General features: G+C 47.7%; 1 protein-coding gene across 1 annotated transcript; it reads left to right on the forward strand.

The window, feature by feature from the left end:
* The first annotated feature begins 2807 nt into the window (after nucleotides 1-2807).
* On the forward strand, nucleotides 2808-26786 carry LOC144934690 (parapinopsin-like). The gene is made up of 6 exons (XM_078860736.1): nucleotides 2808-3210; nucleotides 14830-15014; nucleotides 16836-16979; nucleotides 21626-21769; nucleotides 24150-24239; nucleotides 26140-26786. The coding sequence occupies exons 1-6, from the start codon at nucleotides 2808-2810 to the stop codon at nucleotides 26248-26250; spliced, it is 1077 nt and encodes a 358-aa protein (XP_078716862.1). The 3' UTR covers nucleotides 26251-26786.
* The last annotated feature ends 948 nt before the right edge of the window (nucleotides 26787-27734 follow it).

The following is a 27734-nucleotide window of genomic DNA, read 5'->3' on the forward strand; positions in this document are numbered from 1 at the left end:
TGCATTATGACTGCAGGTATTGTGGTCTATGCAAACATGACTCCTTGTAAAAAAGGTGTCAGTTTTGTTGCCAGATAGAAGGGTAAAAAACCAATTATCATATTTGTTACTGGTAATTGAGGTTCCAATGGTGTAAATGCTTTCACCAGTCTGTTAATAACAGTCGCAATTATTGAAACGAGGCCGCACTTTGTGGTGGTGCACGCGTGGCAGGGGCAGCGAGATGGTTGCAATTCGCGGTTCGGCGAGTAGGTTATTGAAGGTATGTGCTGGAATGTCCGCATGGGTTTTCACTGTGCACCCTGGGTTTGTTCCTCGATAGATGCATTCACCTGGACAGGGTGACATGATTCTCGATCATCTGACTCCGGACCCACAGCAGGACGCCACTCACTCGACAGACAGCACTCACCAGATGCTCACCACTCAACACTTACCAAACCTTCACCACTCATCGGACATTCATCGCACACCACTTGCACTCACCCGATTTCTCACCAAACACTTGACACTCACCACGCGAACTCGCCGCTCACACCGATCACTCAGAGAGACCACTCGTCACGTGTCCTTTCCTCTCTACGCTCACCAAACGATACTCGCCCGATTTCCCATCACTCACCAGACTCGTCTGACACTCACTCGTCACCATGCACGAGTCAATTGACATTCCCGTGACACTCACCCCTCGCCACTTGCACAACTCACCACACACTCACCACCGCGCTCACCAGACACTCAATAAGGGATATATTATTTAACAATGGGTAATGCAAAATAGCAGGCCCTGGGCAAATTATAATCAAAGTGCAATAGACCATTCTATCCAAACACGTGGTGCACCCCTCAGTGCGGTGAGCAATCGGTTACGGATTTCTGAACTTTCGATTTAAGGTTAAAGGTCGTGCATAACTCACCTTCAATACCATAAGTTGATGGTTTATTTCGGTAGGAATGAACCCTGACCGGAGCCTGTATGATGAAGGAGACTCAAGTAAATGCTGTGCCCGACTGACACACTTACAAGTAAGAATTGGACAGAAGCTTGTTATGTATGAAATCATAATGCGGTGTATCTGAAAAGGTGGATTATAGTAAACATACAAGGCTCTGTGTAATTACTAATAGCGTAGGATCAGTGGCCACAACAGGAAACCTAGAAGCATTTGTTAAATGAGCCACACCCTTTTGACGAGACCCAGGAAGTCAAAACCGGTCCCTGATTTCCCTTCTTTAACACATGTTGCTTGAAAACATTGGTTCAGTCGAGATACTCGCATACCTCCGTCACCGTATTGTCCCAATTCTCTCTGAGGCTGCTGATAAGAATATATGCAGGGAGTACGGTAACATGATAAATGCAATCATAATGCTAATTATTTACCCAGGAAGTCCTCAATGAGCATAATGAATGTTCTTCAGTAGGAGCCCTGCTACATTGGGATGTGTTGACCAATGCCATTCGTGTTTGACTTCGTCTGAGAGCCAACCGGAGTGCCCAGAGAAGTCCCAGGACGCAACCGAAGGGGTGAACACTTTCCTGGCCACATTGCATCCCCTATACCTACAACACCTGACAAGCCAGGTAAAGGATTATCGTGGATACACGGGAACATTTTTATTCTCAGTGGTAGTGCCTTACGCCAATAAGTCTTACTCCAATAGCAGCCTAGCCATCGAACAGTGGACGGTAACCGCATCGCGCCCTTTCAGATGCGCTTCTGCGGCCGTCTGGAACGCTCTTCCGTCCGATATTAGGAAGCCACTGGAGCTATGCACTTTTAAATCATCTAGATTCAAAGCTCATTTCTTTAGAGCTGCTTTTTTGCGTTTAGTTTGTTAACCTTCCCCGGCACATCCGATTAACATGGATGGCTACGTACGGTATGAAAGAAGTTCAACACACGTACCAGCAAGCGTTCTGGAAATGATATCGAGTGATAAATGCATCCCGGATTGCCCGCGTGCGTCACATCGCCACGCGTAATCCGTACCACGACCTCTTGAAGCCTTCAGACTGGCTCCAACTCCAAATGCTGCTCGCTGCCTGTCTCTCCCCCCCCCCATCCCTATTGCTCCCTCTCCACTTCCACGTCCCCTGTGATCCCTTCACAATGCCCTGCCCAAGCATCACCCCCTGCGCACATTTCCGAAAGGCGTGCACGGTGTGTGAGCTGCACAAGGGAAGCGGAGCTCACGTCTCACAGCTCACACACAGCTCACACACAGAGATACACACGTACAAAGAGACAACACACACACACGCAACGTATTTACAAATAGTGGCACACGCATACACAAAGACAGACATTCTCATCATACGCATACACAGCGCACGCAGACAGACACACACACATACGCAACTCAATTGCACATAGACAGTCACACACGCATGCACAGAGACACACAGATACATCTGTAGCGCACACACACACACACAAAGACCGACAGACACACACATATACATACACAGATGCCAGGCGCGCACACAGCTCAGGCATAGATGCACGCAGTTGAATAAGCCTCCACACCTGTACACACACGCAGGTATTCCAACACGCAGAGAATCCTTTTTTTTCTTGTTGCCAATCAGAAACGACTCGCACCGTGAGATAATTTGTATATTGCGCGCGTGCTTTCATGTGCATACGCAGAGGCACGCGCGGCACAGATTAGTTTTATTTTTTATTCTCTCTGTTAGAAATACAATCGTTATTTCATTTTCCTCGCTGATAGGAAGGTAGCTTCGTCTCCTCCACGACGACATAGGGGGACGCTGTCGACGTCCGCTCTCAACAGCGACGATGATGGTGACGACGAAGATGACCGCAACGATGATGGTGATGATGATGACATCCACCACCATCAAACCCTCCTCTTCGCACCTCTTCGAAGCCTCCTCGACCAACGAGACCTCTACCGTGACTCCTGCCCCGTCTCTGGGTCCCGTGGGCTACGGGCTGCTGGCCGCACTCATGGGAGTCACCACTGCCGCCTCCGTCACTCTGAACTCCATCGTGGTGGCCACGACGGTTCGATACCGGGCGCTGCGGCAGCCCTTGAACTATGCCCTGCTGAGCCTGGCCTGCGCGGACCTCGGAGTGGCGCTCGGAGGAGGCGTAGCGACCACTGTCACCAACGCCATGCGATCCCAGCTGCAGATGGAGGACGCGCTCTGCCAGGCGGAGGGGTTCCTGGTGGCATTCTTCGGTAAATAACGCGGCGGTGTGAATTTCGATTTAAAGCTTCTTTCGTGACTGCAGGGATTCATATTCATGGTTCTTTCGGTAAAGTCACGTAGAAGGGAAATAATAAAATAATAAAAATAAAACATAATAAATGATTCTCACGACGTTTCGGCCACAACGCAAGCAGCCGTCCTCAGGTGGAGAACAGGTCTGTCGAGAAGACAGAGTCTATTTCAGACTCTGTCTTCTTTATTATTTCCATTCTACGTGACTTTACCGAAAGAACCAAGAAGGAAAAAAACGCGGCGGTGGTGGCGGTGATGGATGGGATGGATTGACGGGGGTGGTGGGGCGCTGATGGTAAACTAGGGGGGGGGTGGTGCTACAAACCCGGCGACCCGAGTTCGATTCCCGCTCACGACCAATAATAACAGCGGAGAATATTTGAATCGGTCCTGGGCCTCCCCTAAGTCGACTCGGCCTCAAATGAGTACCTGGTGCGGTGTGTAAACATTCGCCAACTAGGGAGACAAAGGCGGCCGGGGCGTGATGTTGGCCACTCACACCCTCGTGTGTCGTGCCGGGCTTCAGAGGTGCTACTCGCCAACAGCGCGTTGCCCAAAACTCTGTGAAGGCTACACGGAGGATCATTGTCGTGTCTTTGTTCGCCGAATGATGGACTGGTTATTCGATTGAAATGCATTGAATTGTGAGCGAAGAAAGTCGATGGTGAAAGCGCGTTACTCATGAATTGTATTTCGAGTGAGCGGTGGCGAAGTGATTAGCGCGCCTGCAATTTACTAGGTTCAGACAGCTGGTTTCCCTTTCCGGTCACGGCGACCCATAAGTGGGCGAGTGACATCTGAACCTGTTCCTGGCTTCCACTCCCACCCCCCTTCTTCAACCCGAACTGACTAGCGTGGTGAAGTATGGTCAAATGGCCGGTTCGGTGCGGGGTAGCACCTCATCCAGTTGTGGGGCTGGCATGGGGATGTAGATTCTACATTCTTGGTCTACAATATTCAAGTGAGAGTGCAATACGACTCAATCACGCCGAGCAGGCTTGATCCTGGGTATTGCTTGGATGGGCGACCACGTGTGTTATGGTCGGTGAATTATGGTGAATTATGGTAAATGATGGTTAATTATGGTCAAATAAGGGGTCCGAAAGCTCTCATCTAGCAGTGGATGGACATGATCTGGTCGCGTTAACGTTCATGTCTAATGCAGCGAAAAAAACTTTGCGACAAACGATAAATATAAACACACACACACAGGGTGCTTCAAAAAAATGTTAACACTTCCGATAATTTGCAATAATACTACAAGAAATGTGCCCTAGGGCTCTGGAGAAAATTCCAGGCATGTGTTGACAATGATGGCGAACAAGCGGAGACTTTTTGACTTTGTGAAGCAATTAACATACATTTTATATCATGTTACAGTGTATTATCCGTTCTTTTTCCATTAAAAACTATAGTCCCGTGTAAGTGTTAACATGTTTTTGAAGCACCCAGTATAATACTAATGCACACGCGTGTATTTTTTTTTAACGCTTTCCGATATTGGATTTGTTCTCAGAAGTAATATTGTTTGGTTATTTTGGTAAAGTCACGTACATAGAAAAATAATAAAAAAATAAAGTGAATAAAGTAAAATGAAAATAATAGTAAAAAAACACTAATGTAGACTGTAGCCTGGTTCTTAATCGGAGTGAGTGTACTGGCAGTCTATAATGTAGACTGTAGCCTGGTTCTGAACCTCGGTGAGCGTACTGGCAGTCTATAATGTAGACTGTAGCCTGGTTATTAAGCTGGGTGAGTGTACTGACAGTCTATAATGTAGACTGTAGCCTGGTTATTAAGCTGGGTGAGTGTACTGACAGTCTATAATGTCGACTGTAGCCTGGTTATTAAACTGAGTGAGCGTACTGACAGTCTATAATGTAGACTGTAGCCTGGTCTTAACCTCGGTGAGTGTATTGGCAGTCTATAATGTAGACTGTAGCAATGGTTATTAAACTGAGTGAGCGTACTGGCAGTCGATAATGTAGACTTATTCTTGGTTCTTTCGGTAATAAAAAAAAACCCACAACGTTTCCATCACGCTTAAAATTGCATCCACAATCTTACCTGAACAGCATTGCCACTGAAATCCATCTCCTGGGAAAATTGTTCTCATTTGGTGCCATGTATCCAGCACTCGGTTTGCCCAGGTCTGCATGAATTCAATCAAAACTTTGAAATTATTTCCAGTCTATGATATCAAAAGGAATATGCGTGCTGCCAAATGCGAGATATATTCTCATTGTAGATGAATCGCACATGTGTGTGTGTCGTGGGTGAGTTAGGAGAGAAACGTTTCAGCTACTTTACATGCCAGATATTCTGTAATACGATGTGGATTTATATGTAAGCGCAGCCGTATCTCGAGACGGTGTTTAAAAAGTGGGACATGGTCATTGCAAGAAACCATTGATCTCGTATTATACGTATTTAAATTAGAGGCAGCAGTCATAGGCAGAAGATAAACATCTTGACCAAATACTTGAATAGGGGCATGGAGTCGGCAGCCTGGATGACTGGCTGGGGGGGAGATGGAGAGAAGGAGCGACCTCCAATTGAACAGAGGATTTATCTTGGGTCGCTGGAACAGAGAGTGAGATGTGAGGGGTAGGCAGGAGAGGCGACAAGCCATGGAGGATAGTTGTATGACTTGCATCCCACTGTGATTTTTGCACACAGCGTTAGTGTACGGTGCTTTTTCTGGAATATTTTGCTGTTTTTTTCCTGGATTTTCTGTTTGCACATAGTCACATAGTCACTTTAAGATGTTTTCTTGTTCATGTTTTTTGTCTTTTGTTTGTTGCGGTTGCACCCGATTCAAGAGCCGAATGGCTCACAGGGCTATACCTAATAAATTAACAGGACCCTGCGGGGTGGGCTGGTAGGAACGAATAACCAAAGGAGATAAACATAATGTACAGTATTATTACACTTGTTTAGCCAGGAAAGCCCCACTGAGTCAAAAGGTTTTTGTAGGGTCCTGCCAAGTGTTTGCAGTAGGGGGCGATGTTGCTACACCTAATCGGACCATACGAAGGGAGAGATTGAGGCCTAGTTCTAGGCTTTAGGCCTAGCTGTAGGCTTTAGGGCGCTGTGAGTTAATTTTTAATTAAAATGTTTTACTTATTTATGTAAAAGCTTTACATTTAAATGTTTCTATTTAAAAACATGAGGGAATGTAACATTGTTAAACATTAACTCCCTTTCACACACGCTAAACTGAAACTGAAGAGAGAGTGAGGGCAAATATTGCGGCCCGCTCAGAATGTGACTGGCAGCCATGAGCGGTATTGTGAGAACTGTATAGGGGAGAGTGGTGTGTGTGTGAGCAGCCTGGTGTGGGCTTTTTAAAAATAAATTTGAATCATGCAGAGGAGGGATTTGGGAGGCTGCAGAGGCGAGAGTTGCAACAGACTTTTAATATTTTAATAATCCTTTCTTTCAAAACGTTATGCCAGATGGCAAGCTTCTCCAAACCTATTTGTTTTCAAATACAGCTTTTCAGAGTAATTTAAACGAGAGAGGACATTCATACATTCACGAATCTCAAGTTTATGTAAGCAGAAAACAGTTCTTTATTTGACGTTAATATGTGTACATTTTAGGGCACAACATTGCACCAGGATCTTTTTTTTATTGGTCAATACGCAGATTTACATTTATAAATTTCATCCAAAGAAATCACTCCGGAATTAGAGTTCGCGATTCCAGTACTCATACCATAAGCTGTGTGTGCACAGAGTGTATGTGCATAGCCCTTTCTCAATCCACCGCTGGATAAAAGCCTCCCTACATCGTTTTGGTCATGGGGATTCAAGTTTCAAGTTTATTTTTTCTTTAACCAGGTGAGAACTAAAGAGACCAGTATTTGCAAGAGTGACCCGGGGCATTAGTCTGCCAGTAGGGGGCGATGATTGCTGCAATGTATAAAAATCCCAATTGAGTAATTTGCCAGTACATTTTTGTTGTTGAAATGTTGCCCCTGACGCCGGCACACGATGGCCCACTCTTGGGAATGACGTCATTGTGATTATTCACGTCCACTGCGAAGCAGACGCCACGTCGCAGCATCATTTCGGGTTTTTTTTACACCCGCAGTAATAACCAGGGCGGCCGCCGGATTAGAACGGTGAACCTCTGCGTGATGCGGCGAGCGCGCTACCGCTCGGGCGTGTCACCAATCCTGCACTGGTCAGGGTAAGTTTCGATTTAAAGCTTTCGTGACTGTAGGGATTCATCTTCTTGGTTCTTTCGGTAAAGTCACGTAGAAGGGAAGTAATAAAATAATAAAAAATAATAAATAATAAAATAATTCTCACGACGTTTCGGCCACAACGCAAGCAGTCGTCCTCAGGTGAAGAACAGGTCTGTCAGACGCTGTCTCCCCGACAGACCTGGTCTTCACCTGAGGACGGCTGCTTGCGTTGTGGCCGAAACGTCGTGAGAATTATTTTATTATTTTCATTTTTATTATTTTATTACTTCCCTTCTACGTGACTTTACCGAAAGAACCAAGAAGATGGTCAGGGTAAGTTTGTGAAGGGGGCAACTGGTTCAGAGAGCCCTCGTCTCTGATATTAGCCGTGTACGAACCACCGCGTTACCACTCAACAATATATGTGCGGAGGCATATATATAGGAGTAGTGGAGTGTATCGCTGTCATATCGTGTACTGCAATACACTACATACTGTAGTGTGCATATATGATGCCGTGGTGTAATGGTTAACACACAAGACTTGTAACCCAATCTCCCCAGCGTGGCAGATGAAACGATGGTGCAAGCTTCTTAAATCCATCGCCTCTGCCCACCCAGCACTATGAGTTGGGTGGGCCACAGTGCGTCGAGTGTGGTGGGATAACGCGTGCCTATGTCCACCTCTTCCAAGACATCTGGTCTGTATGGAAGAGTAGGCCCTTCCGCCAGCAGTGGCGTGAGCAAGCAATTGCAGGGTTGCGCCTTTGCCCATATTCATCAACAAAACATTGATTTCAGTGATTTTAATCAAAATATTTTTTTTTGGGTGAAAATTCTGAATTCTGGTCTGAACGGAATAATCACATTTGTGTCGGTCCCTGCGAATATCACTCGGGCACGACACACTCTGGCGATGGAGCAAACACGGAACGACCCGACGATGATTATTGCCAGCGTGAATCCTTTGTGTGTTGTGTCGTGCGATTCCAAATGGAAAATAGTAATCTCAAAGGTCGGTTCGCCAAAGAGTTGATTATCCTTTCCTCTCATCTAATAATGTTGCCTCTCTCTCCCCCGTGTGTGGGTATATATATCATGCGGTATCGTGTGCATGAGATACAAAAAAAATTACAGTTTCACGTGCTGCCACATTATACGTGCGAGGTCCCAACAGTTGGATGTAATTAGAAGAAGCAAATAAAAATTCATCCGCGTTGACGGCGAGATGCAAAGCTAAAGGTGCAGCCCTGGCTGAAGTGCCTCCACTAGAGCTCTCTCTCTCGAGGGTATTTGGCCTACTCTTCCGTCATGGCCAGACGACTTTGGAAGAGGTGAGAGTGCCCGCCACATGCGAGCTGTTGATGTGGTGTGCACCCACGCGGTCAACCACACGCCAACGTTCGGTCAACGTTAGCGTGTGGTTCGAACCGTTGGACTCAACGTTAAACCAACGTTTCATGTCCACTGGCCGTTTACACTGCTGGGCGGTGGTGGCGCTCGCGTCGGTGTGCGGCACAGCACAAGTTGAAACGATTATACATTCTTGTCGTGATTATTGTCGTGGGTGATGGAGGAAACCTGCCGATAGTTTCAAATGCCTCGCAAGGAGGTCGAATGGGAGCGACTTGGCTCGCGAACCGTCCCAGATTGGCCGGGCCAGTCTCTACCGGAATTTGGATCTGTCTACCGGTGTCTATTGACAGCCATCCGGGAGGTTTTAATCACAATATATTTTAAGAAGATCAGTTAACGCAACCGATGCTCGTAATTCCGTGACTCGCCTTACACTCGCATTCAATACGGCAATGGCTTGATATTGTGTACGGCTTGAACGATACAATTCAGTAATTTACTGCATTACATCTAGTTGGGAAGAAAACTAAAATCTCCTTGAATAAGCTTCAGTGAGTGTTTTCCACCCTAGCGCTGACCACTACGCCAAGGCAGCATCGCGTGATGCATCGTAAACCTTAGCATCGTGAAACTGGTTTGTGTCTCCGTTCAGGGTGCATTGTGTAAGGGGCTCTGGAGCGACTGACGTCATTGCTCTCAGGAGCTCATTGAGCATGTGGAAAGTCCGCCGCGAGTCGAGGTGCAGTTCCTCCACCCACGCACCACCGACAGGACGGATACTCGAGTTGAACTTCTTTCGCACCGTACGTAGCCAACCGTGCTAATCGGAGGTGCGGTAGAAGGACAACAAACTAAACACCAAAAGCAGCGCTGAAGAAATTAGTTTTCAATCTCGATTTAAAACTGCATAGTTCCTGTGGCTTCCAAATGTCGGAAGGAGAGAGCGTTCCAGACGGCCACAGAAACGCATGCGCGCGATGCGGCGACCGTATGTGTTCAATGGCTAGCCGAAACCCGCTGTGAGGATGATCGGAGTTCGCGTGATGACGGTTTGTGTTCCTTGATGAGATCAGCAATATATTGTGGCTCATTTGTGTAATAATTGAGACCTTATCACGCATTCAAATGATGCATGAATGCAGTGTCGGACTCAGTGCAGTACAGCTCACTAACGGACATTTCCAGGCTCATTATACCGGAGGCCGCATTGTGCGCTAACCTTAAATTAACATTTTAATTAATCCACAGGGGTTTTTATGCCGCCCCAACTAAATGAGTACACTGTGTGATCATTGAACTGCGCGCTTTGGGGGATAATGGGACACGATTTGTGTGGCGTGCTCATCTCGCTTTCTTTGGTTTCTGACTGACGAGTATAAATTGGCCTTTCAGTCCATTTCCCGGAGATCTGTCGTCTTGCGGTGGTTAGATTTGCCCTATCGATGGTGCTGTCATGTTGATTTTTAGTTGAAACTCGCATCCAAAATTTCCATTTAAATACAGATTGCTTATCTCATTCGAGCAAATTTGGTTTGGAGGTTATTGTTAATTCTACACATTCGTATACAACTATAACCATACATATTTTTTATTTGAAAAAACAAACATCCATTGCGTATAATAATAATTATTATTATAATTTGACGAATTTATCCAGGAAGTCACACTGAGTCATACGACTTTTTCTGGAGGGTCCTGCTACATTGAGTTTTTTTATTTTAAGATATTTTCAGACAATTAATCACGAGTGTTTATGCATGTTGGAGGAAACCGGAGCAACCGGAGAAAACCCACGCATGCGAGGGAGCAACACTCGATCACTCTACAGATGTAAACAGATGGCAATTAGTCCACTGGCTCTACTGCCGTCTCCTGGCGAGCAAGGGTATGGCGCTTCCTCTACGCCCACGCAATGGGTTTTCGCAACATCTATGTGATCCACCAACACTCGCTTCCAGTGTTGGATTACAGTCCACGTGCATAGCCACCACTGCCTGGGCACTGACTACAATATAAACATGTAAAGCATCGTCAGTAACTAATAAATTAACTCTAAATCATGAGCGACCTTTAACGAATTAGGCAGCGGCTCTTATATCGGTAAAAGGTGTTAGACGTGTGGGATAGTGCACTGTGAAACGGGGGTGTTCGGTTTGGGGTTTATCTTTATATGATCACGTGGCCCAGATTATGTTGAACACCAAATTCTGAACAAAGCCATTTTGAGCCACGGTTTCGTGGAATCGACCAGAATCCGTCAGTTGATCTGATCGAGCAAGGTTCAGGTCAGATGTTATTGATCATAAAGGCTTGGATCGATGACTTAACTAGAATCAATTCATCGGGTTATTTGCGCTGGTAACCGAGCACACGTGAAGTAATCGCAGTATATATGATCGATGAAAATTACGTGTAAATGTTACATTAAAGGTGATGCGAAGGAGAGAGAAGCAAACAAAGGGAACAAGTGAGACGATAAAGACGAGAGAAAAAAACAAAACCGATTCCTGAATTAGCTTGCGATTTCGAATTGTAACAAATAATTTTGGTAGCCATGGGGTGCATCGTTACAGCTTCGTATTAACGAATAGAGCTGGCACGATTCATCAAATAAGTCGATGGAACTTGCAATCGATTACTTTCACCGTGGTCCAATTACTCGGGGAATTTAAAAACGGATGCCACCAAAAACATCTACCCCCCCCCGTCCCGCCACCGAAGGCAGGAAACCCTCTAGAAGCCATGCCCAGCATGACACAGCCAATGATGCGTGACCCCGGGGGCTGTTCATCCAACCTCCAGTACAGCGGCACGCGTGGGGAGAAGAGGTGAGAATTCGTTTTTCTCCGAATCTCTTTAAGTTGTCTGAGTACAGTCGTTGAATAAACGAACAGATAAACACATTCCTGCGGAGGGAGCTGGTAGGAACGTTGGGTTGCTCGGTCAATAGCCAGGGTCAACGGCGGCGTGGTGTATTCCGCAAATATGCCCGACTGTGAGGGCGGGCACAAGCCGGCGTGAGTAGGTTAAACGTTGAGTTTTATAAGGGCACCACGGGGTGACCAGCCCCTCCCCACCCAGCCCCACCCCTCCCACCCCCCACCCAGCCCCACCCTCCCCACCCAGCCCCTCCCCACCTTCCCCACCCAGCCCCTCCCCACCCTCCCCTCCCCACCCAGCCCCTCCCTGCACGATAGACGGACGGACACAATAATCCCTTGTGGGCTGGTGTAACCAGGAGGTTCCTACCAGTATCATTTGTACGTATGTTGAACTTCGTTCACATCGTACGTAGCCAGCCGTGCTAATCGGAGGTGCGGGGAAGGACAACATTTAATAAAGCCCATCTCTACTTTTAACTCCCAAAGCCAGAGTCACAAGGGCACATGAGCCAATGCAAGGCCATGACTCAGCTTGCTATCCATATCGACCATTTAATACTATTACGTTTATACTTCGTTCCAATTTCATTATAATGTTCATATTTAGACATTTGTTGAGTGCGATGGACTAATATTTTGTATCCATTACTTAGAGCCACTGTTGTTTGAAGGGTTTTTTTACTGCTTCTCTGCACATTAAATCCATGTGCAGGAAAACATCAAAACGAGTTTGTTAACAATCTGATTAATCCTGATCGTAGCAATTTTAAGCTGCTCGTAAGCAATGTTAGCAATGTTAATCTCTTGAACCAAGAGTTCGTTTAGGGTGAGAGACCATGCAGTGTATGTTTATGGCCCACCGGATGGCACAGCCTTACTCCGAATGTGCGTGTGTGGTATGGGGTGGTTAGGCAGAGAGCAATTAGAACCTCTCTGAGGGGCTAATCACATCAAATTCTAGTTCTGTTGATTACACTCAGCCAACCGTCTGATGAGGTTAGTTTTCTATGACAAAGACAGCATAATGGGCTGTGTTATACTGGTAGGAACCACCTGGTTCCACCAGCCCACAGGGGATTATTGTGTCCGTCCGTCCGTCGTGTATCCAAAAATGGGAGGGGTAGGGCTGGGTGGAGAGGGGAGGGTGGGGAGGGGCTGGGTGGGGATGAGAGGGTGGGGAGGGGCTGGATGGGGCTGTGTGGGGGGTGGGAGGGGTGGGGCTGGGTGGGGAGGGGCTGGTCACCCCGTGGTGCCTTTATAAAACTCAACGTTTAACCTACTCACGCCGGCTTGTGACCGCCCTCACAGTCGGCCATATTTGCGGAATACACCACGCCGCCGTTGACCCTGGCAATTGACCGAGCAACCCAACGTTCCAACCAGTTCCCTCCGCAGGAATGTGTTTTATATATGTAAATATGTATATTGGCAGAATAAAATAAAAATGTACCGCCACTTTGTCAATCCACTCCTGGATGAGAGCCTCCCCATTCTGTGTAAGTCGTGGAGGTTTGTTTGACCATACTTCACCAGGCTAGTCATGCGGGTTGGTCCCAAAGCCCGTCTGGGAAAAATTGACATCCGTCATTTGGGTTCATAGTGCGGTGCGCTAACCACTGCTCCACCATATTTATCTCACCACATAAATATATATATATTCGTAAAATATAAACAAATTACATACACAATCCATCAGCCACGTGGCCTTCAGGGAATGCAGCTCATCGGCAGCATTGCTTCAACACACATACACATTCTGGACCGGTTTCGACATGCAGTGCCTCATCAGCAGAATCAAGCTTTTGCTTGTAGTGAACCAATGCTGCCGATTAGATGCAGTCTCAGAAGGCCGTGTGGCTGATGTGTTGTGTGTAACAATGTGATTTAACTTTTTATCTGAAAAGACAAATATGGGAAGTCGGCGTTCTTTATTTACCCATTAATATTCTCCACAGCGAGGTTGGAAAAAATATATGACACGCGGCGCTATTTAGGACACTGCTGTGAAAACAATGAACACACCTCAGTGCAGCGCCTCTTAAGGAGAAACAACTCTGTTTTATAAAACATTGCATAAGGTACCCATTTAATGTCTACAGGAGGCCCGGTACAGGTCCAGACATAACACACCACCGATGTTGGCCATGGCCTGGCATCAAACCCAGGTGGTTTGCAGCGGAGTGCTTCTGCGCACTGAAAAGTGTCTAACGCAGAAACACCTTTACATAGAGAGAAGATCCATGTGTTAACACTATGATACCTCCTTTACCAGTGGCAAAATATAGTGATAGGTTTTTACCCTTTCAACTGGTACAAAAACTGACACCTTTATACAAGGCATCATGTTTGCAATAACCACAACACAAGCAGTCAAAATGCAAATAAAAAGAAACAACTCTGATGATGATAATGATATGCATTGTCCTTGAAGTTGATTGGTCCACACCCGAGACAGCTTTTCTTAGAGCCTAGTCTCCATTGGTGTTGGACCAGATGACGCCAAAAGGCGTACTGCAAACATGATGCCTTGTATAAAGGTGTCAGTTTTTGCACCAGTTGAATGGGTAAAAACCTATTACTATCCCTGTGTTAGTTCATTGGTGAAACCCCCAGCAAGCAACGGCACCCTAGAGCGAGCCGCTGCTACAGGAGGTTCCCGCCAGGCTGGGTTGAGACGAGGCTGTGGTACAATGTCATCGGTACGCGCTTTGAGATGCCGTTGCATTTCAGCAGACGGCCCTCGACGGCAAATGGAAATTCTCAAAAGTCCATCCTACAAACGGAACGCCGCGTAACAGATCCTTCTTCTGCTGCTGCGGCTGATTGTTCACGCTGGGACATTAACTACAATTGTACATCGACGTGGTTAAAGGGGGGGGGGGGGGGCAGGTGATTGCGTGTGAAGTAGGAGCGGAGTAAGTGGCGTATTCGCTCCTGGGATGATGCTGCTGCCTCCTCCTTTGTGTGTTTGTGAATCTGGCGATGATTGCGCCGTCCGCTGGTCGTTCCGCGTTTCGCTTTTGTCTGTTGACCCCAGCCGACCCCCAGCGAGAGACTGTGAATTTAGTGCGTGCCCCGCCCCCCAATCCCTACTTCCCCCTCCCGTGTTGTCTCCCCAACCCCCTCCCCCCCGCCCTCCTCCAGGCCTCGCAGGTCTCAACTCGATCTGCGTGCTGGCTGCGGAGCGCTTCGTCATGGTGTGCCGCCCGCTCAGCTCGATGCGCGTCGGGGGCCGTCACGCGCTGCTCGCCCTGGGGGCCGCCTGGCTCTGGGCACTCGCCTGGGCCACGCCGCCACTGCTGGGCTGGGGCCGCTACGGGCCGGAGGGGGTGAGAGACAACCCCCTCACCCTCCCATGCGTGACACTGCCACCCCCCCAGCCCACACTCCCCCCCCAGCCTCCACCCCCCCAGCCTCTACCCCCCTGTCCCCACCCCCCCCCTGCCCCCACCCCCCCTGCCCCCACCCCCCTGCCCCCACCCCCCCAGCCTCCACCCCCCAGCCTCCACCACCGCACAGCTTCAAGTGTCAATCAAATTCGTTGGCGGTGTCAGTGATGGGAATTTTGTATTCGTCAGTGAAGCGAGTGTGTGTGGTGTGTGTGTGTGGTGTGTGTGTGGTGTGTGTGCTGTGTGTGTGGTGTGTGTGTGTGTGGTGTGTGTGTGGTGTGTGTGTGTGTGGTGTGTGTGGTGTGTGTGTGGTGTGTGTGCTGTGTGTGTGGTGTGTGTGTGGTGTGTGTATGGTGTGTGTGTTGTGTGTGTGTTGTGTGTGTGGTGTGTGTGTGGTGTGTGTGGTGTGTGTGTGGTGTGTGTGTGTGGTGTGTGTTGTGTGTGTGGCGTGTGTGTTGTCTGTGTGTGGTGTGTGTGTGTTGTGTGTGTGGTGTGTGTGTGTTGTGTGTGTGGTGTGTGTGTTGTGTGTGTGTGGTGTGTGTGGCGTGTGTGTGTGTGAGGAGTGGTAGTGTAGTGGACAGCTCTCTGTGTGTGTGTGAGGAGTGGTAGTGTAGTGGTAGCGCTGTGTGTGTGTGAGGAGTGGTAGTGTAGTGGTGAGCTCTCTCTCTCTGTGTGTGAGGAGTGGTGGTGTAGTGGTGAGCTCTCTCTGTGTGTGTGTGAGGAGTGGTGGTGTAGTGGTGAGCTCTCTCTGTGTGTGTGTGAGGAGTGGTGGTGTAGTGGTGAGCTCTCTCTGTGTGTGTGTGAGGAGTGGTAGTGTAGTGGTGAGCTCTCTCTGTGTGCGTGTGTGAGGAGTGGTAGTGTAGTGGTGAGCTCTCTCTCTCTGTGTGTGTGTGAGGAGTGGTAGTGTAGTGGTGAGCTCTCTCTCTCTCTGTGTGTGTGTGAGGAGTGGTAGTGTAGTGGTGAGCTCTCTCTGTGTGCGTGTGTGAGGAGTGGTAGTGTAGTGGTGAGCTCTCTCTGTGTGCGTGTGTGAGGAGTGGTAGTGTAGTGGTGAGCTCTCTCTCTCTGTGTGTGTGTGAGGAGTGGTAGTGTAGTGGTGAGCTCTCTCTGTGTGCGTGTGTGAGGAGTGGTACTGTAGTGGTGAGCTCTCTCTCTCTCTGTGTGTGAGGAGTGGTGGTGTAGTGGTAGCGCTGTGTGTGTGTGAGGAGTGGTGCTGTAGTGGTGAGCTCTCTCTCTCTCTGTGTGTGGAGTGGTGGTGTAGTGGTAGCGCTGTGTGTGTGTGAGGAGTGGTGGTGTAGTGGTTAGTGCGCTGTGTGTGAGGAGTGGTGGTGTAGTGGTGAGCTCTCTCTGTGTGTGTGTGGAATGGTAGTGTAGTGGACATCGCTCTCTCTGTGTGCGTGTGTGTGTGTGGAATGGTAGTGTAGTGGTAGCGCTGTGTGTGTGTGAGGAGTGGTGGTGTAGTGGTAGCGCTGTGTGTGTGTGAGGAGTGGTGGTGTAGTGGTTAGCGCGCTGTGTGTGAGGAGTGGTGGTGTAGTGGTTAGTGCGCTGTGTGTGAGGAGTGGTAGTGTAGTGGTTAGTGCGCTGTGTGTGAGGAGTGGTGGTGTAGTGGACAGCTCTCTCTTTCTGTGTGTGTGAGGAGTGGTGGTGTAGTGGACAGCTCTCTCTGTGTGTGTGGAGTGGTAGTGTAGTGGACAGCTCTCTCTCTCTGTGTGTGTGAAGAGTGGTAGTGTAGTGGTAAGCTCTCTCTGTGTGTGTGTGAGGCAGCTGGGCACGTCATGCGCCCCGGACTGGCTGGAGCGCTCTCCGCTCGGCCGCTCCTACGTCCTCTCCTTCCTGCTCTTCTGCTTCGTGCTGCCGCTCCTCGTCATCGTCTTCTGCTACGGGAGCCTCCTGCGCAGCCTCCACAGGGTGGGTGCAGGGCGCTGCCCGCACTAAGATCCCCCACGCATATCCTTTGGTCTTTTCGGTAAAGTCACGTAGAGAGAAAAAATAAATAAAAGTGAATAAAAATATTACGACGTTTCGATCCCAACACATGATGACGACCGCTTGTGTTGCGGTCGAAACGTCGTGATATTTTTATTCACTTCATTTTTATCTTTTTCTATCTACGTGACTTCACCGAAAGAACCAAATAATATGGATTCCTGCAGTCACGAAAGTTTAAAGTCAAAATCCCCCACACAGCCTTTAACATGATCCCTCAGCACCCATCCCAGATCAGACCTATACTTGCAGCCGTTGTGGCAGGACCTGCTTGTCCCGCATAGGCCTCGTCAGCCACCAGCGTGCCTGCAGAAGACGTGGATGTCCTTCCTAGATCTTCGTTCGCGAAGCCAAGCCATGATGATAGAGTGGCGATGTTTACACACCACACCAGGTACTCATTTGAGGCTGAGTCGACTTACGGGAGGCCCAAGAGCGTTTCAGATCATCGTCACGGGTGTTGGCCGTGAACGGGATTTGAACTTGGGTCGCCGGGTTCGTAGCGCAGCGCGCTAACCCTTGCACTATACTGCTCCCCGATACAATACTCAAACATACATACAGACATAATCACACACGCATGCACACTCTCTAACATACCTATACGTACATGTATAGTCACGCTTACGCATATTCACACAGACACACGCACAAACAAATCAGAACCTTTATTTATTCATCCTGGAGAAATGCAATGAGCTATTGAAGCTCATTGTCCAGAAAGGGCGGATTAGAAAGTCACAACAACAAACAACAACACAAAAAACTATCGGAGTGCAAAGTATAGGAAAGGCAAGGAAATCACAAAAAACTAATTAATCAATAAATCAACTAAAATTAATCTATTTTTTTTATGTTACCAGCTAAAGCTCACTGAGCTATATAGATATTTTTCAGGAGCGACATGGCCACAAAGGAAAACTCATTGAAGTCGCTGATCACGTGGTAAATCATAGCAGCCAAATACTCTAAACGCACGTTTCTAAAACTCCAATTATAAAGACAACGATCCCCCGTGTAGCTAATTAGGAGATTGTACAACAAAAAAGAGGAACTATGAGAATATCATTTTTTTGTTATCGAGCATCAGGAATATTATACAAGTGCGGGACTTGGGTTTGTGACTTTTAACTGGCTATGATGAAAACAATGATGACGATGTCATCATCGACATGTATTAATGACTGAGCAATTGTTGATGACCATGATAACAACGATGTGATGACAATGGATTAATGATGATGATGTTCATAAAAATAACGAAACGATAATGACAATGATGATGCTGATGGCAGGATATTAATACATGATTTCAACGAATTAATTAACAATGACAACCAATTGATTATTTTGATGATTATGACGGCAAGGATGGTGAAAATGGAAGGTCGACAATGATGATCAGTCGATAATTATCATTGCACACGCAGACAAATACGAAGATCCCGATCCCCCCCTCCTCATAGCCTGAACAGACGGTGGTGTAAAGTGTTGTTAGCGAGCACCTATGAAGATCGGTACGGCACACAGGAACACGTGTACAGTCCTTTTTGTATTCAGTCAGCATTTACCGCCTTGCCTGATAGGATTGCTTTTCCCAATTGCATTTGTGACCCTGCTGAGAGCATCAAACAAGAAAGAGGCTCTCTTTTATGTCTTGAAGTTGTTGCTCTGACACGAGCATGACATATACTGGCCACCACGCTTCGATACAATTGCACTGCAATGTACAATGTACTGTAACAAACATGCCCTCTTGCAAATTGAGCACGCATTGTGCACATTTCACGGTGTGTGAATACGGAACAGGACACAGACGTGTACACATCTTTGTTCGCGGTGAATTTCGACGGTTTTTTCCACCAACTGCGTTTTATTTTTGTAAAAAAATGTATCGTGTTTTTTTTCTAGTTTTCTCGTTTCTTTACAGTTGTATCCCAAATGTGCAATCGGCGTTGTGGTGAGGGACAAAAAAAAACTCTTCCGAGATCCATTCCTAGAGAACAGCCCTCCGATGAGGCGAAGTGATCTGAGAAGTAGTTGCTATCTTTGATGGATTTAAACCTCGGATTTCAGCGGTGCCAGTGCAGAGTGCTGGTACTTCCCGAGGAGGTGGCTCAATGGATAGTTCAGAGATCAGATCGCTGCCGACACCTGAAGGGTGGTTGGTGATGGCTGTGCACGTGGCCTGTGATCCAGCTCTGTGGAGGCAGTGAGGGTTGCCGGCTCGCACAAATCTTGTGAAACTTCCTTCCTGTGTGCACAGAGGCACCATACCCCTGGCTTGCCACGTGAAGGCGGTACGGCAAATGTGGACTCCCACCTGTTCAATTTGTACGGTGGTAGCGTTGCCCCCTCGGATGTGTGGATTTTCTCCGGGTGCTCCGGTTTCCTCCCACATGTAAAACACTCATGGATTGGCTGATAACACCTTTATATATAGAGGATCGCAAAGCTTGGTGGGGAGGGGGGTAATTTGGTGCCAGGTCACTGCCTGGCTGCCTTTCCGTGCTTGTCGGTGGTTCCTCGCGCCTCTGAGTCACTCTCTGTCTTCGAAAGCGAGCAAATGCTGTCTGGTGTGGTACGTTGAAATTATTATATCAGGAATCTCAGAGGGCGATGATATTCACTTCCGTGGGCTGTTCTCGAACGTGAAGGGTTGCTCTGCCCTGCGAGAGATCTCAATGGGTTATTATCACGGGTCAGTTCAGTTCATGTATTAGGTAGAGCCCTGTGAGCCATGCGACTCTTGACTCGGGTGCAACTGCAACAAACACAAAAATTTTTCGATTTAAAGCTTTCGTGACTGCAGGGATTCATCTTCTCATTCAGACGCTGTCGCCTCGACAGACCTGGTTTTCACCTGAGGACGGCTGCTTGGGTTGTGGCCGAAACGTCGTGAGAATTATTTTATTATGTTTTATTTTTATTATTTTATTACTTCCCTTCTACGTGACTTTACCGAAAGAACCAAGAAGATGAAACACAAACATGAACAAGAAACATCTTAAAGCAACAGAAAAATCCAGGAAAAAACAGCAAAGTCTTCGAGAAAAAGCACCGTATATCAATGCTGTGTGCAAAAATCCCAGTGGGATGCAAGTCAAACAGTAACAACCATAAGACAATTTAGATTAAAGTTATCAGTCCAACTCTGTACTTCAACAAACAAATACGGTGATGCTGATGGCGCAATTTGGCTAAACCACTCAGAACAGAGGGGCACTCGCCCACACTGGCGGCCAGGCAGCCGAGCGGCATGCTGTCCGTTCAGCGGGCTTCCCGCAGCCGCTGCGCAGCCACTCACGCAGAGGACAACCACTGCGTGACTTATATTATTAGGTTTTTTTTCGGTAAAGTCACGTAGGTAAAACATTAAAAATTAATAAAAGTAAAATAAAATAAAAATCACGACGTTTCAGAGGCAACACAAGCTTCCGTCTTCAGGTGGAACCGTCACAGCCACGACAGCTGTATCAAGTAAATGAGAGATTGCAGGAGCTACCACTCCGTTTATATAATGGTTGGAGAGGGGGGGGAAGGGTCAAGTACAGCACACTTTTTATTCATATGGTAAGGTGAGGCTTAAGAGGGTGAGCCTTTGTTATGGAGAGGTACGGTTTGTGACTCAACCTGGCCTACCTAACAATAGTGTGAAAAGGAGAAAACAACTAAACATGGTTACTTTATTTTACTTTTATTAATTTTAATGTTTTACCTACGTGACTTTACCGAAAAAACCTAATAATATGAATCCTTGCAGTCACGAAAGCTTCAAATCTAGAACTGCTTGACTTATGCTGCGGTACAATAGTGAAAATACAGTCGTAGTGATAATAAGAATAATTCACAGACCCTTTTGTCAATCCACTGCTGGATGAAGGCCTTCGCACATCTCACTGGTGTGTGACAATACATTTCCAGTTCCAGTTGCTTGCTGCATAGTGGCATCCTGAGCTTGAGTCCCATCCACGGCTAACACCAGTGGCGAGTGACATCTGAACCGGTTCTGGGCGGTCTCCTTCACCAACACGCGCGGTGAAACAAACTCACGTGACCGTCACGACACAGGGGAAGCTTTCATCCAGCGTGGGACTGGCAAAGCGCTGAAATGATTACCGTCGTAAATGATGATGATGATAATAGGAAATACATTTAGGGGAAGCGTTCGCTGTTAAAGCTGTACTAATTGATTCTAGATTTGAAGCTTTCGTGACTGCAAGGATTCATATTCTTAGGTTTTTTTCGGTAAAGTCACGTAGGTAATTTTTTTTTTAAATTAATAAAAGTAAAATGAAAAGTAAAATAAAATAAAAAAAATTAAATAAAAATCACGACGTTTCGGAGGCAACACAAGCTTCCGTCTTCAGGTGGAACCGTCACAGCACGCTTGCTGTATCAAGTAAATGAGAGATTCCAAGAAATACTACCCCGTATATATACTGGTTGAGGGGGGGTGGGGGGATGGGCCAGGACAGGCCCCCTTTTTATTATCATGGTAAGGTGCGGCTTGAGACTACGGCTGTTCTAATTGGGCTGGCTACCGCCACCCCTGCCACCCATGGCAGGCGTCGCGGGTCAAGTACAGCGTGACGCAGCGAGCCGAGCAGCGCGTCGGGGTCATGGTGCTGCTCATGATCGTGGCGTTCCTCTTCTGCTGGCTGCCGTACGCCGCCTGCGCGCTCGTGGTCATCTTCCAGCCCAGCATCCAGGCGAGTCTCGACATGCCCGGGCAAAGTCGTACCCCCCCCCCCCCCCATTGCTTGGGTCACATGCACCCCCAGTGTTCGTATCTGTGCGTGTGCGTGTGCGTGTTGTGGGGCGTGGTGCTGGCCATGTCCGGCAAAAACAACCGCCTACCTCCTCAGTGGTGCCGGATGATGACGCTATGATGGATGTTAGCGATGACATGGAGAGAAGGCCAATTCCAAAATCGGCCATTCCCCTCATCGTGCTTGTAGTCACCACCAGCAGCCAAATGGAGGCTCTGGATGGGTGCGAGGGGCTGGTAACCTCTCCACCTTCAATTTAGTTACCACAGAAACACGTGAAAATATGTAGCTAAGCTTGTGCCGAAGGCTGCGGGGGTACAAGCGTCTATGACGTCTTCTGGGGTTCCTCCAGAAACAGCAAAAAGCCACTGTGAGTGGCCACATGGAATGTTTGAACGCTCACTGCGGAGGAGAGACCTCTGACTGCAGAGGTCTCGCTCTGAATCAGTCGAGCGGCATTATCTTTTCATTGGCTGCGTAACGCTGTGTGGAAATTACCTGGTTTGTCGCTCCACACGAAGTTTTGGGTCTTCTCGGCCACGGTCATGTCCTCCTTTCTCTATGCTTGTGAAGCGTGGACTCCCCTAATGGAACATCTTCGCCGGTTAGAAACATTTAGGCTTGTCTGCCTGCAATCCATCCTGGGTTTAGCCAGGCTGAATTGTGTGAGAAGTTCACAAGTCCTTGAAAGATCTGGACAAAGTCCAATCGGTGAGCTCCTCTGGCAGGCAAGGCTGCGTTGGCTGGGTCATGTAGCCCACATGTCCAGCCACCGCATGCCTAAACATCTTTTGTTCGGCTGGATAGAGGGGGCTAAACGGGCGCGGCATTGGCTAGAAAAGATATGGAGTGATCAGCGGTGTCAAGATCAGCCTCTGTGGAGGAGGCTCATGAAGGACGCGACTGGGCAGTTGGAGGCAGTCGCCCTCCAGCAACAACGGAGGGCAGAGGAGTGACCACTCACAACAACGAGTGGCACGCCGAGTGGCTAAAACACAGCAAGTTGGCACAGTGGGGGGCACAGATGGTGCATCGCCAGTCATCTCAGTCAGTCAACCCATGGCACCTGGGTCTGTCCCGTGACCTCCTGCCAGCGGGCGTTCGACACTTCACGTGGCCTCAACGCGCACATAGCCTGGCACAAGCGCTGTGGTAACGGTTGTTGTTGGTGCTGGCCACCCACCCCCTCGTGTATTGTGCCAGCCTTCACAGGTGCTCCCTAACAGCACTTGACCCAACAGTTAAAGGCTCCATACTCTTTGGACTTTACCGAAAGAACCAAAGAGTATGGATCCTTGCAGTCACGAAAACTTCAAATCTAGAATTAAAGGCTGCACGGGGGATGTTTTGATTGGTTAACAATGTGCCCTAGGAAATGCCCATGTCATTTGATGGTTGGAGTCCAACCCAAAGAATATTCGGCCCCCAACAGAGCCTCAGTGTTCATTTAGTAAAAGTTGTTCCACATACTTTAGAGAAAAAATACTGCCGTCTATTGCCTGGTTCAGACAAGTTTCATTAACAAGTTTCTGTAGATATTTTCTTCTCATTACACGTACTCTCTTCAATGCCAGTGCTCACTGCCAGACCTCTTGCACCATGGCTTATGTAATCGACCTGGTTTCTGAAAAGGCTTTGATCGGGTGGAATGGCCTCTCCTGCCAGCAGCTGTGCACAGGTGCACAATAAAAAGAGCCAGCCCTGGATTATTAACCATAAATAAGCGCCATCTGCTTTGCAGCGGACGTTAGAGATCTCCTGACGTTATTAAAAAAACGTGTAGGCACTATGTGTGCCTGCGTAACAGTCCAAATTTTCCAGGTGTGAAAGTTACTCGCCTGCTGCAGCGCACGCGTCGTGATGGGTGCTGCAAGATCCGACCGCGTCCGTCCAGTGCTCGCTGAGTTACATTATACGTCGCACTCATTACACACAAAGTGCTCGCCGCAAATGAACCATAACACCTTGCTGATTTCGACAAGCAGCATAAACCATCACGAAAACTCCGTTCATCCTCGCAGCGGCTTTTGGCTCGTCATCGAACAAAGACGGTCACTGCATCGCACACTTTCGAATGCACTTCTGCGGCCGTCTGGAACGCTCTCCTATCCGATGCTAGGAAGCCACTGGAGCTATGCACCTTTAAATAATCTGGATTGAAAACTCGTTTCTTTCATGCTGATTCTTGTGTTTAGTTTGTTGTCCTTCCACCGCACCTCCTATTAGCGTGATTGGCTACGTCAGGTGCGAAAGAAGTTCAACATACAGTACATTGCAAAGCGCTCGGTAATCAGACCCGCCGGTTCCTTCTCTCGTACAGCTCAGCCCCCTGGCCGCGTCCATCCCTCTCTACGCAGCCAAGTCAAGCACAGCCTACAATCCCATCATCTACATCCTCCTCAACCGCCAGGTGACCACCGCACAGCGAGCGTTCACTCTCGCCCGTTGCGGCAAGGTGAGAGGGTGGGGCTGCCACACCTGTCCTGGTCTTCCCAGGAACGTCGTCGTGGGAAAGCCGTGAGTCTTCCACAGTTTTTGTCAGTTCAGTAGCAATAACGCACCACTCAAGGCGATGCGTTCGCACGCAGCTGTGCCATCTTCTGGAATTGTGAGATGTTCTTCTTCTCATGATATGTCCTGGCTATATTGTGTCTCTTGGCAAGAGGTCTAGTTGGAGAGCTTAGATATGTGAGGAGAGAATTCCAGGCTAAGGATGAGGGCATCTGTGAAAAAGAGCTTGAAAGCTCATCGGATTCCTCCACTATAAATACATTTTCTGATTCTGAGGCCCAGGTTACAGGGGGCTTGACTGCCACTCTACGGAACGAGTGTAGCACAGGCAAAATCTTCAGAATAAATGCTTTTTTTAAAATCCTTTATGTTAAGTTCACTTGCTTGCTTGCTTGCGCGCTTACGACCGTGCAAATCTTTCGGTCGTTTTTTAACCCACTTCCCGTGATCCAATCGAGCTGACATTTTGCACACAGACTCGTTGTGCGTGACAATTTATTTTCGTGAAATTTTTTTTCCAAAATGTTACACTTTTTAGGAAAAAAAAATTCATATTTAATTTAAAATACCAATGTGATAAAAATGAAACTCTTACTCAAGAAAAACAGAAATGAATAATAAAATAAAACCGATGCCACGCATATAAAGGATTTCTAGTGAAAAACTTTGTTTTTACGGGTTAATTATTTGCCAATGAGGACTCCTGTTTTACGTAGATCTTGAGATCGTCAGAGCTAATCCAGAATGAGACTGCATTGAGGCAGTTTGAGAGAACGGTGACGAGGGCTGCTTACGGTCAGCCGAGCCATAGTAGAGCCGAGCATCGCCAGCTTAGAAACGATGATCGGCATTAAACACCTGCGGACGATCTTCCTGTGGGAGATGTATGTTGAACTTCTTTCGCACCGTACGTAGCCCTCTTTTTATTCTGTTGTTGTCCTTCCTCCGATTAGCACGGTTGGCAACGTACGGCGCGAAAGAAGTTCACCGTACGTACGTAACACGCCGCACAATATTCACTCACTCTCAAAGAGAGAGACCGATGATGGACCATGGACAAGCAGGAAGGCAGCCACGCTGGCACTAACAATTGTCCATGTTCTGCAGTTCTCGAAATATTAAGGTGTTATCATAATTGTTTTTTTACCCTTCTATCTGGCAACAAAACTGACACCTTTTTTACAAGGAGTCATGTTTGCATAGACCACAATACCTGCAGCCATAATGCAAACGAAAAACATAACTATGATGATATATGCACTGTCCTTGAAGTTTTGTTGCCAGATAGAAGGGTAAAAAAACAATTATCATATTTTTTACTGGCAAATGAGGTTCCAATGGTGTAAAGGTGTTATCAGTCAATTAATTAATCTTTACATGTGGGAGGATACTAGCGCCAGCACCCGGAGAAAACCCATGTGTGCGATGGGGAAACGCTCGATCCCATACAGACGGAGCAGGTGCAGTCCACATCTTTGCTGTACAGCACTGCCTTCTTCTGGTGAGCCACAATATAGCACCTCCCAACGCGCACGGGAAGGGAGTTTCACAACATTTGTTCGATCCACCAACCCTCGCCTCTAACTGCATGTATGTATAACTTCTTTCACACAGTACGTAGCTAGCCGTGGCTAATCGGAGGTGTGCCTGAATCGCGTGCTAAGCCACCACCATCACCACCAACCCGCCAGATAAAGAGAGCGACAGAGGAAAGACACCGCTAATCCGTGCGTGGCACGTGACCTCTGCCCCCCCCCCCACCACCACCACCCTACTCCCCGGTTGCGTGCCGCACACAGTTTCGCGAACACATCCACTGCATGCTGTGCGGCGCACGGAAACCGCCAAAGCCTGACGTGGGGAGAGCCGCGCACGGGAGGAGGGAGAACGACGCGGTGTCCCAACTGTGACCGCACTCTGCCACGACGCCTGCCCTGTCACCGCTGCCCACGCTCGTGTGTTCGCTCCGGCCAGCTGTGACCCTCGCATCTCGCCCGCTCGCTCCGTGTGCTTTGTTAATGCCTCGACTCGCCTTGGTCTGCCACCCAGTGTATGTGCCCCGAGGTTGTATAAAGTCATTCCCTCGTTATTCGCGACGGGTACGTTCTGGGGATGCTCGCGGATAATGATATTGGCCCTACGAAAACCTATCTTTTTCATGAATTGAGGTCTGAGAATTTCTCTCTCTCTCTCGTCTCTTTCTCTCATCACTTTGTCACCACATTCTCTCTCATCACTTTCTTTCTCTCTCTCTCTTGAGGCAGTCGTGTAGAGTTCCAGATGCGATTCGCGGATAGCCAAAACCGCGGATAGCAAGTTCCTGAATAACGAGGGGGTACTGTACATGTCAGCATGTTATAGCTGTGATGTGTGCTCATAGCTTGAATAGTGTTTATATATATTTAATACGTTTTCAGCGCAATATTATACAAGTGTGGTGGATAGTTCATTGCCTTGACTTCACAGTAAATAAATATCGTTCGGTGTATTTTCATTTGTTCAACAATATAAATAACTTAAGTGTATCTTTGTGCTAAACTGTCACAGCATTGTATTTGACATGATGATGATGAGTTTATAGGTATGGTTCACAGAAGACACGTGATGGTTTACAAATTAAACTACCTCATTGATATCGCCTGTCCTGTCGCCACGTGTTACGATTACGCGAGGAACGATGCAGCGATTCAAGGGTGAAATGAAATTCTCGCGCACGATGCACGCACCAAGTGGAGCTATATATGGAATTGGTGACCACGGTGGCGAGATGTTAACTACCTCGGCCGGTATACACAGAGGAGCTCGTGGGTTTGATCCCAACCCTGACGTCTGTATATGTGGAGTTTGCATGTTCTCCCCGTGGTCGCGTGGATTTTTATCTGGGTCTTCCCGTTTTTTCCCTCCACATTTAGAATCAACATGCATTTAGTGTATTTGGCTGCTATTTGTGGCCAGATCGCTCCTGAAAAATAGCTAAATAGCTCAAAAGACCTTACCTGGTAAAATAATAGTTTCGTTGATAGTTATTGTAGTTCATGTGATCCTACAACCACTGGAGGCGCTACAGTGTGCCAGAATGTGTTTGTATTTTCCCAACAATTCTACGGTATCTCAACAATTGTACTGTCGGTGTCGTGAGACCAAGTAATTCATTCGCAACGGCTCCCAGTAGCAGATACCACAGAGCCACCGTTGCCACTCAAGAGCAGTTAGTGTTTGCTGCGTGACGGTCAAGCGAGACTAGAATTTTGAAACTTAATTTGGAGCTTTCGTGACTGCAGGAATTGATCTTTGGTTCTTTCGGTAAAGTCACGTATAAAGATAAAATAATAAATTAAATACTAGCATACGACGTTTCGATTGCAACACAAGCAATCGTCATCAGGTATAAATG

This window comes from Lampetra fluviatilis, chromosome 11 (genome assembly GCF_964198595.1).
Source record: "Lampetra fluviatilis chromosome 11, kcLamFluv1.1, whole genome shotgun sequence".
NCBI lineage: Eukaryota > Metazoa > Chordata > Hyperoartia > Petromyzontiformes > Petromyzontidae > Lampetra > Lampetra fluviatilis.

Coding starts and splice junctions, on each gene's coding strand:
- LOC144934690 (XM_078860736.1), top strand. CDS start 2,808: ATGGTGACGACGAAGATGACCGCAACGATGATGGTGATGATGATGACA. Junction 21,770..24,149: donor TCTTCCAGCCCAGCATCCAG/GCGAGTCTCGAC, acceptor TCTCTCGTACAG/CTCAGCCCCCTGGCCGCGTC. Junction 24,240..26,139: donor ACATCCTCCTCAACCGCCAG/GTGACCACCGCA, acceptor TGCCGCACACAG/TTTCGCGAACACATCCACTG.